Source organism: Habropoda laboriosa, unplaced genomic scaffold, assembly GCF_001263275.1.
Source record: "Habropoda laboriosa isolate 0110345459 unplaced genomic scaffold, ASM126327v1 scaffold22, whole genome shotgun sequence".
NCBI lineage: Eukaryota > Metazoa > Arthropoda > Insecta > Hymenoptera > Apidae > Habropoda > Habropoda laboriosa.
Window position 1 is genome coordinate 2,765,870 of NW_017100261.1, and position 15,425 is coordinate 2,781,294.

A 15,425-nucleotide genomic window follows, 5' to 3' on the forward strand; every position below is an offset into this window, starting at 1 on the left:
GACATACCATGTCCTCCTACAATTTTTAATTCATTATTCGGCACTTTGTTCGTTTCTTCTTCAGTTATGTCTTCTAGGGGAATTTTGTGGAGATACGTACCTGTTGGCAAACGCTGATCCACTTTCAATTTTTTGGAGGTTCGTGTGAGGGATGTAGGAATTGTATTTTTTTTTTTTTTTTTAATGTTGTTTGTTCATTTTGTCAAGTGTAGTGTTGGACTCTTGGTTTTATTGATCGAACAAGACTTTGGGTTACTAACGCGTTTTATTTTCAAATTTAAATTGATATTTAAATTTCAAATTTTCAAGCTTTCAGATATTTAAATTTTCGAATTTTCCAACTTTCAGATATTTAAACTTTCGAATTTTCAAGCTTTCAGATATTTAAATTTTCGAATTTTCAAATTTTCAGATATTTAAATTTTCGAATTTTCATATTTTGAAATATTTAAATTTCAAAATTCCAAATTTCCTAATTTTTAAATTTTCGAATTTTCAAACTTTCAAATATTTAAATTTCAAACTTTCAAATATTTAAATTTTCAAACGTCCAAACTTTCAAGCATTAAAATGTTCATATTTCTGAATTTGTAAGGCATTCCTCTTCCCTAAAAATGCACAGCACTTAACTCTGATTCCACCGACAAAACTACTTTCCTGTATTAACGCGTTTCATCTTAACCGCTCCAGGAGCGCAAACAAAAGAAATCTCTGACAAAGAGACTCGAGTACGTCCAAAGCGGCGATCACTGTTATACGAGACATAAAAGAATAAACGTCGCGAAATTTATAACCTAGACTTCCTATATATCAAAACCACCCAAACTTTTCTCCCCTAAACTTCCCATTTACATCCCAATACTTAAACACACCTAAAAAAAAAAAAAAAAATTAATCGCCCAATAACTAATCCAATTTTCCAAATATCCCCCCAAAAAACGATCTCAACCGATTTATCTAACAATTCCAAGCATCGAGAGAGAAAGAAAGACAGAGGAAAAGGACAGTGCCGAGTGTTGAAAAAACGATTCATTGATGCGTTGGAACACACACGGATGGTACCATAACGACGACCTTTGCGAAACGTTGAAATATGATGTGAGCCAAACGGCAGATGTTACGCGCGCTGCCAGAACCAATTTGGACTGTCTCAGGAATGCTCGCCACTGGTTTTACACACAAGCATAACTGGGAAAACGTTTCTGAACACTTTCTGACCGGATTGTCGGCAGAATGATGTTTTTACTACGCAGACTTTAATCGTTACCTAATAGGGCACCAATTGCATATTCTTCGGTATAAAACAACTACGTCAAAATGACTTACACCTTACGCTCTACCCAAACTATCACGCGATTTCGAATAAATAAAACAGAAGCTGTTTAAAATTTATAAACACGCAGGCAGAAAATCTACTAAACTGATTCTAATACAAAATCTAACACTCAACATCTCTCTTGTAACTCGTTCTAACTCAAACATTCTAGATTCTTCGATTAAAATCGTTATGTACCCGATGTTCTTCAATGTAGCAAAGTAGTTTCAAACGTTCGTATTACTATGATTCCAATTCAAAATCTAATACTCAACATCTCTCCTGTAATTCGTTTTAACTCCAAGATTCTAGATTCTTCGATTAAATAGACTTAACACGATTTAAATCGTTAAGTACCCGATGTTCTTCAATGTAGCAAAGTATCTTTAACCCTCATCCGTCCCTCAGTTTCGCATCTTAATAGGTCCCTCGGTGTTAATTTGACACAATGGTAAAAAATCAGTTAAATGAAAAGATAAATAATTAATTTTGTAAATTCCTTTATTAAATATAGAAAATAAACAAAATTTTCTTTCTACAAATAGCCGAATAACAATTTTTTACAGGACAAATGTGTCAAATCGACCCGAGGGACGGACGAGGGTTAATCGTTCATATTGCTATAATTCGTATAATGCTCTTCTATGATTCGTTCTAGATTCTTCGATTAAACTAGTTAACACGACTAAAATCGTTAGGTACCCGATGTTCTTCAGTGTATCGAAGTATTTTTAACCGTTCATATTACGATGAGAGCGGGACAGATTTAGATATTCGAGACGAGCGAATCGGTTGATACCGAATAATTTTCCACGTGTGTTCCTTCGATTGAACGTGTCGGAAGCTGCGTGATAACGTGATTATTACACGTGTACAACCGGCGGCGGCGTAACGTAACAAGGTTATTTCTATCGTTGACGAGCTGTCGTATGCTGTATCGTGAAAATTCCGCGTCGTTTCTCAATTTACAAGTCGCCACGGTCTATCCCTCGCTTTATTCTTTTCTTCCATACCTTTTTCACACGGATAAACAGTCGTAGTGAAACGCACCGCGAACGACACACGCACGTCGCATAATTAACGGCGCCGTTCGAGGGCGAATTAACATAACGCGTCATCGTGTGTTAATATAGAGTTGAAGACACGCGAGCTGGCTCATCTGACGAAGTTAGGTGGGATCCGAGTGAAACACAGAAGGTTGGCATTTCGTAAAATGACAGGAAATTTCGTTTCGCGAGAACCGTTGATTACTTTCTTCGTTTCTCTGTTCGTTAGTAGAGTCGCATAATTTCCGGTTTAAATCGGAATGGGTAGGTACGGAACGTTGATTAGGATATACTGGTACATTGATCGAGATGTATAGGGATGTTACAAAGAGTAGGTGGAACGTGAAAAGAGCGTAAACAACGAGGTAGCGACGACTGTAAAAGACACGTATAATGAACGAAATAAACCAATTATATCCGCTGTCTGTGGAATCAAGCACGATCGAAGCTGCAACGTGTTGCGGCACGGGTCAAGGGTGCTTCTATATTTCAAACGTTGGATAATCCGCGGCGAATTCGTCCAAGCTAGTGGTAAACATAAATCATATCGGCTCCTGAGCGGTGAATTTCGGGGATCCGGTGTAGCGTCTCGGCGCGACCTTCGCGGAATTTTCACACGGTATGGATTTTGGGTGTGTCGCGGGGATTGAGCAACGATGAATTATTCCTGTCGTTAAGTTTCTCTGTGATGTGGAATATTTATCATTTCTTTTATTTTGTGTTACTTTCTATTCAGTGTGGATTTTGGTTGTTTTATTAAATTGCTCCTTGATGTGGAATATTTACAATTTTTGCTTGTTCTCTATTATTTTTCACTTAGTATAGATTCTGAGTGTGTTATAAGGATTAACTAAAAATGAGTTGTATTTCTTATAAAATTTCTTTATTGTGTACGATATTTACGATATTTTTTAATCTCCATTATTTTTCATCCAGTATAGACTTTGAGTGTCATAAAGATTAACTGAAAATGAATTATATTTCTTATAAAATTTCTCTAGGATATAGAATATTTACAATATTTTTTTATCGTATATTATTTTTCACCCAGTGATAGACTTTGGATTTGTCATTGGGACTAATCAAAGGTGACTTATCATTTTTATCAAATTCCTCCATGATTTTTTTCTATTCTCTACTTCTATACTTTTCTATTTTCTATTCTCTATTATTTTTCATCCAGTATAGACTTTGAGTGTGTCATAAATATTAACTAAGAATGAGTTATATTTCTCATAAAATTTCTCTACGGTATACGATATTTACAATATTTTTTACTCTCCATTATTTTTCATCCAGTACACACTTTGAGTGTGTCATCAAGATTAACTAAGAATGAGTTACATTTCTCATAAAATTTCTCTACGGTATGCGATATTTACAATATTTTTTTATCGTATATTATTTTTCACCCAGTGATAGACTTTGGATTTGTCATTGGGACTAATCAAAGGTGACTTATCATTTTTATCAAATTCCTCCATGATTTTTTTCTATTCTCTACTTCTATACTTTTCTATTTCCTATTCTCTATTATTTTTCATCCAGTATAGACTTTGAGTGTGTCATAAGGATTAACTAAAAATGAGTTATACGTAAATATAGTATACGATATTTACAGTTTATTTTGTTCTCTATTATTTTTCATCCAATATAGACTTTGAATGTGTCATCAAGATTAACTAAGAATGAGTTATATTTCTCATAAAATTTCTCTACGGTATACTATATTTACAATATTTTTTACTCTCCATTATTTTTCATCCAGTACACACTTTGAGTGTGTCATAAAGATTAACTAAAAATGAGTTATATTTCTCATAAAATTTCTCTACGGTATACGATATTTACAATATTTTTTACTCTCCATTATTTTTCATCCAGTACACACTTTGAGTGTGTCATCAAGATTAACTAAGAATGAGTTATATTTCTCATAAAATTTCTCTACGGTATACGATATTTACAATATTTTTTACTCTCCATTATTTTTCATCCAGTACACACTTTGAGTGTGTCATCAAGATTAACTAAGAATGAGTTATACGTAAATATAGTATACGATATTTACAGTTTATTTTGTTCTATATTATTTTTCATCCAGTGTAGACTTTGAGTGTGTCATAAAGATTAACTAAGAATAAGTTATATTTCTCATAAAATTTCTCTACGGTATACGATATTTACAATATTTTTTACTCTCCATTATTTTTCATCCAGTACCCACTTTGAGTGTCCTAAAGATTAACTAAAAATGAGTTATATTTCTTACAATTTTCTTTATTCTCTATTATTCTTCACCCAGTATAGACTTCGAGTATGTCCTAAACATCACCCAAAGATGAATAATACCTCCCTAACACAGCACATTAACAATATTTTTAATTCCACATTGTCCAAGTGAAATTTAAATCGAACAGCAGTCCAGAATCAAACGCTTAAATGTTTCTATTCAAGCAGCAGCGCCGCTAATTATCGATCGATATCTCGATTCTAACGGGAGGGAGCACTTTTCCACAGCAATTGTGTCGACCGCTTGTTTACAGAGTAACGCAACGGTTCTATAATCACATTGAAACGTTTAACGGTACATTCTTTCTCCGTTCCCGTAGGGAAGAACCGGGCAAGAATCGAGAAAAGCAGACGTGTTAATAACGTCGCTTTTCGACGTAGAATCTTTAATGAAAAGCCACCCTACGACACAAGCTGTATTGATCATACGGAACAATGCAACGTCGATTGCTAAAATTAACTGTCGCCAGGCTCTTAAAGAAGAGGAGCCGAGAGAATCTGGGAGATGTTTGTGACGAGATCGCTGGCCGATTTAAACCGACCAATTAGTTATTATTTTTAATTGCCGCTATTCTGTTTTGTTGCCGCCTCTCTCTCTCTCTCTCTCTCTCTTTCTCTCCTGAGCCGCAGAGAGACGAGTGCAAGCGACTCGTGAAAGTGTGGTGCACCGGTAATTTCGAGTGGCGCGGGGCTCGTACGATGCCAACAGTCGTTGACTTAATTAATGATCATTGCGGAGCAGCGAACCGAGAACACCGACACAATTTTCTACGCATCTTTCTTCTATTCCACCGGCACGTTCCCCAGCGTTTTCATCTGCGACCGATCGCGACGGAAATAGGCCTACCTGTGTACACTCGCGTTCATAAGTATCACAGTTATTGAATGTGAACGAAATTTAAACAGTCGTTAAAAATTTGTTCAATTGGAATATCGTTGTATTGAGATATCAGCCAAAGTGACTAATTCGGTAAAATGATATTTATTAAATTTGTTTTATTTGTGGAGATTTAAGGAGCGAGGAGGATCTATGATACTGAAATTCGAAGGATATCGAAAAGTGGAGTTGAGCATTTTGACGTCTGAACGGCTCGATTCATGCTACATTCCTAAATTCATTCGTAAGGTTTAAAAAGGGCAGTATTGAATTTTATTTTCTTCTTTCGTTGCACTTCTTTCGTTAATTTTCGTGGACAAGTGGACGAAGTCTCGAAATTTTCTAAAAGTGGACAACTCTGATGGTCTTTGACAATATTAAGAATGGTTTAGGTTGAGATTAATTCCACGTTCATTGCTAAAACTCGGTAATGAACATCGTTGTTCTATTAATTTCTCTAAAATGACAATGTGACTCTGATTCTCGCGAAGAAATTTATTAGAGGATCATACAATACTCTGTGTACGAACGTAATAGGTGTCCTAATATTTACGAACAGCAGTGTACGTGAATTCGATATTCCGCACAGGAGAGACGATTTTAAACGGCTCGACTAGAAGAGTCCGAGATTGAACACTCGACGAAGAGGAAAAACGTTGGAAAAATTGAATTACGCTCGTATTTCCATTCTCTTTCACGCAGCTCGGCGAAATTGATTTACACCACTCCTGTTTCCATCAGCAGGGAGCAAGGTCGAGCAGTCATTTCGAGAAGAATATTCATCGTCGAAGCGAAACGATTACGTAAATTTTAACGTGAGTTTAACCTGAAGAAACGATTTCGCAGAGCTTAACGAAGAAAATAAAATATAATCGAGATTCGCCGATAATAGAAAACTAAATGTACATATATGCACGGAGAGAAGTTAATCAGTGCGAGCGTATCGATGCTCGATTCGCGCGGCGCACGATCGATTCTTTGTTTCCCCACCGAAGTGAAACCAGCCACCGAAAACTTCAAATGTTTTCAGCCGTTCGGACATGTTGGACAGATACCAAAATTTTTGAGTGAAACTTAACATCCGGATCACAACAATAGGACATGGATCGACCGTTCAAATACGAAAATTCCGCGGAAGACAGGTGAGTCAAGTGAAACGGCTCGAAATCCTTCGAATCTGGGACGAATTTCGTTGTGGCAAATCTGACAGAAAGTTCGTTTCCACGAAACCAGGTTGATCCTTCTGTTAACTAGATTACACTCTGCTTGATTTTATTACGGATAAAAAGGACGTCGATTCACTCGATCAGATTTCTCGCAACACAACGAAGATCGACCGGACGTTCCGCGGTGCTCGAATTTAACCTGTCGCGCGAAGAGAGGGTCAACGAAATTACGAGGATATTGATACACGGAGTATCTCGTTTGGTACGATCGATTCCAGTGAAAACTATTGTGTTCGCCACTTTCAGAGAGGCATTTCACGTAACTCGTACAAACTTTCTTTTTCTTTTTCTTTCGCGTATTCGCGAAGGGTGGTGCGTCGCTCGTCGAGAGAAGAGAGGACAAATTTGGCGGGGGGATCGATAGACGTTAGTTTCGAAACCCTCGACGTCCAAACAAATACACCCGGTTATGTTTCCGAGTCACGAACATCACTTACGCTCGTTTAGCACTTTGAAACAGAGAGATAGGCGATATCGTGTAATTTCATTAGCGTGCAATTTTCTACGCCGCTTTTCATCGATTCACCCCTATCGGACAACGTATCTATCGCAAAAATGGAGACAAAGGGCGGTACTTGTAGCTGGTTATTGCGGTCCACGTTTAAGGAGACCTCAGATAGGAGGTATTCCTCCGTGGCGTGGTAATTTCCTCGAAGACCTTGGAACTTGGACGCGGTTTCTCGTAAGATGTCGTCGTACAAATTCTGGGTCACGAATAATTTTCGGTGTACAGTTTGTGGAAGCGATACAACGAGGCCGTAAATTAAAGAATTAGCCGGCGACATCGATTGATGCGTCAGGTCGTTCCGTAAGTTCAAATGAAAATCCGAGGAAATTCTGCAGGGACGATATAAAACTTGCGATAACTAAGACGATAAAGTGATCTTATTTAAAAAAAGAAAGAAATAGGAAGATGTGAAACAAGAAAGGATTACGTTCTTTTTTTACCAAATTTAATCGAAATTTGAAAAATAATCGAATTTAAAGGCTCGTTGGAAACGTCGACCTAAATTATCAAGGAAATTCTGCAGCGACGATACAAATGACTAAACAATTACGACGATTACTAAAATAAAAATAGGAAGATGTGAAACGAGGAAGGATTACGTTCTTTTTTTACCAAATTTAATCGAAATTTGAAAAATAATCGAATTTAAAGGCTCGTTGGAAACATCGACCTAAATTATCAAGGAAATTCTGCAGCGACGGTACAAATGACTAAACAATTACGACGGTTACTAAAATAAAAATAGGAAGATGTGAAACGAGGAAGGATTACGTTCTTTTTTTACCAAATTTAATCGAAATTTGAAAAATAATCGAATTTAAAGGCTCGTTGGAAACGTCGACCTAAATTATCAAGGAAATTCTGCAGCGACGATACAAATGACTAAACAATTACGACGGTTACTAAAATAAAAATAGGAAGATGTGAAACGAGGAAGGATTACGTTCTTTTTTTACCAAATTTAATCGAAATTTGAAAAATAATCGAATTTAAAGGCTCGTTGGAAACGTCGACCTAAATTATCAAGGAAATTCTGCAGCGACGATACAAATGACTAAACAATTACGACGGTTACTAAAATAAAAATAGGAAGATGTGAAACGAGGAAGGATTACGTTCTTTTTTTACCAAATTTAATCGAAATTTGAAAAATAATCGAATTTAAAGGCTCGTTGGAAACGTCGACCTAAATTATCAAGGAAATTCTGCAGCGACGATACAAATGACTAAACAATTACGACGGTTACTAAAATAAAAATAGGAAGATGTGAAACGAGGAAGGATTACGTTCTCTTTCTTACCAAATTTAATCAAATTTAAAGGCTCGTCGGAAGTATTGATCTGAGTTATAAAATTCGACAGGAACTTACGGGATGACCTAATAGCAGTGCACCTAGGGCACTCCATCATTTGCGACTTGATATTTAAAATTTCTGCTTACGATCTTTTATTTATCCTCTTCGTGACCGAATTATATTTTTCAAGAATTTCTTATTTATCCAGCGATCAGCGCGCCTGTAATGGATATTAAATGAAAATTTCAACTTACAATCTTTCATTTAACCCTTACTTTTTTCAAGAATTTCTTATTTATCCACCAATCGTCGCGTTTGTAATGGATATTAAATTGAGATCAATTTTTGTTCGAGCACTCAAGTGGAACATCTACGTCTCGCTGATCACGAAAGGGTTAAGCTACGCGATACTAAGCCTCTCTCGCCTCTTGCTAAATAATATTGGTAAAAATGATCCTAAATACAGCTGCGGACGACTAAGGCACAGACGAATTTCTGAAATATCAACATCTCCCTCGAACCGCTATTTTGCCGCTCGAATTGCTTGTACTTTCACGTCTGACTAATTCTACAACCTCGCTGTATCTCTTCCATCGACTGTACGAACTTCTCGATGATATTTCGTATCGAACGAAACTTTCCAGACTCCATCACGCTTTAATTAACGTCGTTGTGTTGTGATCCTCGAGGAACTTGTCTGCACGATCGACAAACTCAACACGTTCTCTGCCACGTTGGTCACCTGTGGCTGGAGAGCCTCGAAGGTTTTAGAGTAAACGAATATCGTCGACTAAAAATTTCGAAGATCATGGCTAACTAGACGTTATTTTGAATTTGAAAAAATAATAACACAGCATAATATAATACTACGCCTCATGAATGAAATATTAATATATTGACCCTTTCGCTACGGCAGATTTTAACGCGCAACGTGGGTGGTTGACGGTAATTTTCTGACCACGGTTGCAAAATTTCGTATTCCGCCGTATCGTTTTAAAATTCTGTCGATTAAATCAAAGTGCAAGTGCGCAAAGGGCAAAATTTAGTATTAAATTAAAATGCAAGTGCACCAAAAGGCTTCAAAAGTATAGTGCGAGCAAACGAAAGGGTTAATACAATATTGATATCACGAGAATTTTCTTCCGGTCGCCTGAGCAAAAAATTGCAAACCCGGCGTGGCAGTGAACGCGTTAACGGCACTCGATAACAGGTAGTTGCCAGCGAATAAAGGAGACGAATTGTTGTTTCGATAGAAAAGTGATACAACAGGACGATCAGGAAGAACTCAGGATGCCGATAGATAATCCGGTGGTCGAGCGAGGCGGCAGAGGATGTCGCAGACGTAGAAGACGCAGAAGTAAACGCAGACGCTCGAGGAAGAGCAAGTGCATCTGCAAGCCGCGAAGGAGGCGCAGGAGGAAGCTTATCCTGTCGAGCAATCCTTTCCTCATCTTCTACTTGGAAATGTACTTCAAGTCGCCGGGGAAAAGGGTGACGCAAGTGGCTCGCGAGGCGGGCAAGAAATGGTGCGCGATGTCAGAGAGCGGGAAGAGAAAATACATTAAACTCGCGGAGCGTGCTAGACGGCGATGCTCCAAGAGATAATTCCTACGAATAAACAAACACTCTTTTCCTTTGTACCGCGAAATCTGGCACGAGAACCGACGGGGCAAACCGGAAGTGAAGGGAAATCAAAGCAAAGTATTTCGAGAAGAAAGTTAGTTGTTTGAAAACAACGAGCAACAATTTTGCGAAAGATGCCCGAAACGAACGTGATAAAATAATCGTCTCGCCGTTTCGAACCTCCAAACAGGATTCTCTGTGTACTTCCTGCGTGTCTGTTAGCGGGAACACACAGGTGTCGCGCGTTTATGGAACAAATATACCTGTTTTTGTTTGTCGAAGAAGGAAAACAGGGTTGATCAAAGTAGGGGAAAAGAGAAGAAAAAAAAAAAAAAAAACACGGAGGAAGCGGGAAAAAATCGATGGACACACGCGTGGCGATGTTGGTGAACGGATAAGAGAACCGCGTGCATCAGAGAGATGTATTTTTATTAGAGGCGGGTATTAAAGAGTCGAGCATCGAGCGCGTGCAGCTTACGGAAGCTCAAGGCTGCAGCTACCCTCTCGGTCACCATGCTACTGCTTGATCCTTGCGGGGCTGAACGGGGTCAAGGTCGTTCAGCGGGAGAACTTCAAGTGCTTCCACGATTCATTGAATCCCTCCCTCCTCTAAACGGTTCTTCTCGTCCTTTGCCACGGAAAATCGCGATTTTATGCAAGATTACCGCTGCGCGACGCGCACACAACGCCTCGGAACATCGCCGTAAACACACGACGTCCGCCTAACTTTAAATTTACCTCCTATCTATTTTGCTTGTTTCCCTATCTAAAACCTACCTACCACACTTAACCGTAACGATATCGAGACGAAATCTTTTCTACCCTGTTCCTCTTTCATCTTTGTTAGATCGTCTGTGATAAGGTCGCGCGCTTTCCGACGTTCCCACGTGATACAGGCCGAGTTGATCCGAGGCTCTTGGTCCGCGCCGCGCGACGTTCACGCGAAAATATCGCGTGATTCCTACGCTCATTTACTATGCATCGAACCTTTCCTTCGTTGGATCAGCGTTTGCACGCAACGAGACTGTACACCGGTATAGACGAAGCGAATTGTTTTATAGAAACCTTTTGTCCGATGTCGCTATTTTTTTGTATCATCGAAAGCTTCTATCGAAAGTATCATGTAAAAAATGCGATATAAAGTGAAGTTATTCGTCTTGTCGTCAATTTTTAAAGACCTTCGAGTACACTTTGGACGTGTAAGTAGATTAAATCGAAGGTGAAAAAAGATAGACTCACCGTGCGGAGGAAGGATACGTCATCCTGCTCGGAGCCACCCTCGCTGTCAGCCATCCCGGCGGTACGTTTTCACGTAGCCAGAGACGAAGCGAGACCAGTATCACCGTCTCTCCCTCGCGCGCTAATTTTTCCTCGCTGGTTCGCCTGGCCTGGTTCTCACTCGTTCTACTCCGTCGTCGGCCGTCGTAGTCAATAGGGCGCGGATGCGAACGGTCACACGCGGTCACGATCCGACATGTTTCGCCGTCCGGTCACACCACTTTTGCTTTCCTGGTCCGGTAACGAACGTGTGTTATCCTGCTGACCGACGACGACGACGACGACGACGACGACGACGAACACCAGCAGCAGCACGGTGTCGACGACGTCCTAACCTCCGATGATGCACCAATGATCAGCCACTACTGGCACCCAGAGAGTGGCTCGCGCGAACCTCGGCTACCCCTGCGCAAGCGCCCGTTCCTTTCAATCAAATTCCGCATGCTCGAAATTCCGTCGTTACGGACACGACGGCGACGCGGCGATCTTCTCGTACAGACCCACTTTTTCTTTCTGTTTTTCTCGGGAGACTGTCGAGATGTTACGGTTTTTCGAGGGGATTTTGTGGAAGTTAGCGTAGGATTGGAATTGGTGATATCGGGGATTTGTTGGAATTCTCGGGATCGAACGTGATGGATTTCGTTTATTAGGTCTGGGAAGCTGGAGATTAAGGGAAGAATGGAATGTCCTGGAGGTCTTTGAGATGATAGGGAAATCATTTTTGTAATTTTCGAGATTTTTAGGAGTATTTAAAGGATTTTGAAACTCTTTGAGAGGTGAACTTTCTGCTCGTTTAAATTTTGGGGAAGAAGAATTTTTGGATCGAAGGTGATGGGTTTAGTTAATTTATTAGTTTTGGGAAGTTTGAGAATAGTAGAAGAATGGAGGTCTTCAAGATGATAGAGAAATACATTTTGCAATTTTTGAGATCTTTGGGTGTGATCAAAAGTTTTTAATATTCAAAGGATTATGAGATTTCTTGAAGAGGTGATAGTTGAATTTTCTGTTCCCTCAAATTTCAGGGGCGGGGAAAATTTATTAGCTTTGGGAACCTAGAGATTATTGGAAGAATGGGATATCCTGAAGGTTTTTAAGATGACAGAGAAATCAATTTTGCACTTTTTCAGATTTTTAGGAATATTCAAAGGTTTCTAATATTTAAAGGATTTCGAGACTCTTCAAGAGATGATAGTCTCTAAATTTCTCTGGGAAGAAGAATTCTTGGATCGAACGTGACGGGTTTAATCTATTAGCTTTGAGAAGCTGGAGACCAGAGGAAGAATAGAGAAATAAATGTTGCTAATTATTTTTAAGATTCTTAAGAGTATCAGGCGAAAATTCTTAGTAATCAAAGGATTTTGAATTGCATTTAATTAATTTACTAAGAGAGCAGCTTCTATTAATATATCAGGTTCAAAAATCCAGAGATCGGTGAAAAAATTGAATATCCCAAAAATCTCCAAAATAACAACCCAACAAATTTTGCAAATTATTTTCGTGTATCCTCAAGGGATGATAGTCGAACCTTCCATTCCTTCTACGTCCCCCGAAACTAACCAGAAAGAGGAGGGACAGAAGATATTACACCCTAAGCATTGATTCAGAGGAACCAAGAAAAACTTTGTTTCAATCTTGTCACGATTACAAGAACCGAATATCCTCAAGGTCTTAGAAAAAATAAAAAAATAAATTCGACAAATTATCTTTTACATCCTAAGACGTATATCCTGAAAATTCTCAATATTCAAATCACCTCGAGAATCTTCAGGGGACGATAGTTAAATCTTCCGCTCCGTCGACTTCCCTCGTGGAAACCAGAAAGAGGAGGGTCAGAAGATATTACGCAGTAAGCATTGATTCGGACGTTCGGAACGGTGGACCGAGGGAAAGGATGTTCTTTTAACAAATAGGGAAAGTCTGTTTGGACCTTGTCAGGATTGCTCGGACGTTAGATTGGATAAAAGCAATTACGGTGTCCTCGTGCGTTTAGAAACTCCGATACAGTTATACCACGGTTATTACCATTAACGGGAAAAACAGCCGGAAAGATCGCTCGTTATTTTTATAGTAGATCATTTACGGTCGGATTAATTACCGGGTGTAATTGGTACAGATATCGCGGTTATCGTTAATTGCGACGACGTTGGTACACGCTGTTGTTCACCGGTATTATCGGTTTTACTATTTACGTAACTACCGTGGCGATGCGTGAACGTGCGTCAATTAAACTGAGGAAGGTTGTGCCGCAGAAACAACCCGTATATTTAGATATAAATCCAACTGGTGATGGCTTTAAGTAAAAATAGTTCTCCGCGTCCCCCGCGTTACTTCCGGGGCAATTTAAGGCATAACGAACTGACTCACCCAAATCAGGTTGCTTTTCGATTGCGTTAGACGTACTCTTCGAGTATCTGCGTCAGTTCCAACTACATCCATAGGAACGTCCGCGAAACGTTTAAAAAAAGGGAAAAGTTGTTCGAAAAGTCTCGTTTACCCGTGAACAACGATGAATCTAATTGCACGCGAGCCTTCGAATTACGCATAGTTGTGGCTGGTCTTCGATCGATATCCAGAAATGAACATCGTTCAGGCGTTAATCAGCTAATTACCAAGAGGTACATCATCGTGGATGACAACGCGGGCGATCGACGACGCGAGCAGACACACACGCTCCACGAGCCGGACCTATTTCATTCTCACATCTATTTCCAGCAACGGGGCAGAAATAGATGCATTTGCCACTCACTGAAGTACCCGTGTGCGCTTGGCCGTGCCTATATACTCGAATTAGAAATGGTAACGCGTTAATCGAAGGTTAAGGATATCGCGACGAGAGAGATCGTTCCTCGGAGATGTGTCGCCGATGCGATTGTTCGTAAGTGTGCCGCCGTGTATACGAGTTTCTCTAATTCGTAAATCACGGGCGCGAGGCACCGGGGGACTTTTGTTACCACCGCGAACCGACTGGCAACGGATCAACGGAAAATATTATTGTTCCCGTGCTTAAATATCTCCTCGGGACAATTCTCGCTGCGTGAAAATACACTTTGTCATTGGGATGAAGCCGCCGTGGCGTCAACGTATCTCCGCTCGTACCTCGTATTTCGCAATTTTCGGATAACTCGTTGCCAGAGAACACGTTACGACGTACAACCGAACAGTCTCTTTCTTTACTCGATCTCGATGGATCGATCGTATCGAACATATCTTCCACTAAGGTTGCAACAGTAGTTACGTTCGAAATCACTACAGCCGCGCGAGTAGCTGGTTAGGTTAATCAAAAAACAGAACACAAAGTTTCGAGAAAGCTCCCTGAAGCACGGTATCGCGCCCAACCGTACGCAACCACGCACACACTTCGATGCATATCGTATGCAAATGCATCGAGGTCGATTGGTCTGTCGAGCGTCCGCAACGCAACCGGTAACTCACGCCGCATTATTACCTTTCGAAAACTGCACGTTCTTTTTTCCTTTACTTTTTATCCACAGCCACTTCTCACTGTGCCGCGCAACAAACGAGGGGGGAAAAAAGAATCGGTACCGGAGGATTCATCTCTCGAATATTCTTCGTACACTTCGCGAGAACGACGACGACAACGACACTCACTCTTGCTCGATGTCGAGTTCCGGATCGAGGATCCTTAGGGGTGGGGACGACGATGTCGGTTTCGATGTTTCAGGGCGGCTGGATCCTTTCGTTTTCTTTTTGGCGTGCGTCGGGCCCCACCGACGAAATTCGTGTCGAGGCTCGAGCGGTTCTGCCGGAGCGCGGTGCCGAGCGGAATGGAGCGAGCGACTATCCACGGCTATTTTCAGCCTCGAGCCGAGCCCGCGTTGGCTCTCCTCATGCGACGCGCCGCGTCGCCGTTCCTCCGCGGTGCACGCGAAACACTCTTCTCGCGTCTTTCGTGATTTAGGTTGTTTCAGGGTGATTTCGAGGGATCTTTTTTGGGGGGAATGTTG

The 15,425-nt window shown here is 40.2% G+C and overlaps 1 protein-coding gene across 1 annotated transcript in view; it reads right to left on the reverse strand.

Annotated features, from left to right (window-relative positions):
* The window catches only part of LOC108572619 (ryanodine receptor), a 54,180-nt gene extending 38,986 nt beyond the window's left edge, over positions 1 to 15,194 (reverse strand). The window contains 3 exon segments of the mRNA XM_017934875.1: positions 8 to 16; positions 11,422 to 11,865; positions 15,070 to 15,194. Coding sequence (XP_017790364.1) covers positions 8 to 16; positions 11,422 to 11,475 — 63 coding nt within the window. The 5' untranslated portion in view covers positions 11,476 to 11,865; positions 15,070 to 15,194.
* Between the last annotated feature and the right edge of the window lie 231 nt (positions 15,195 to 15,425).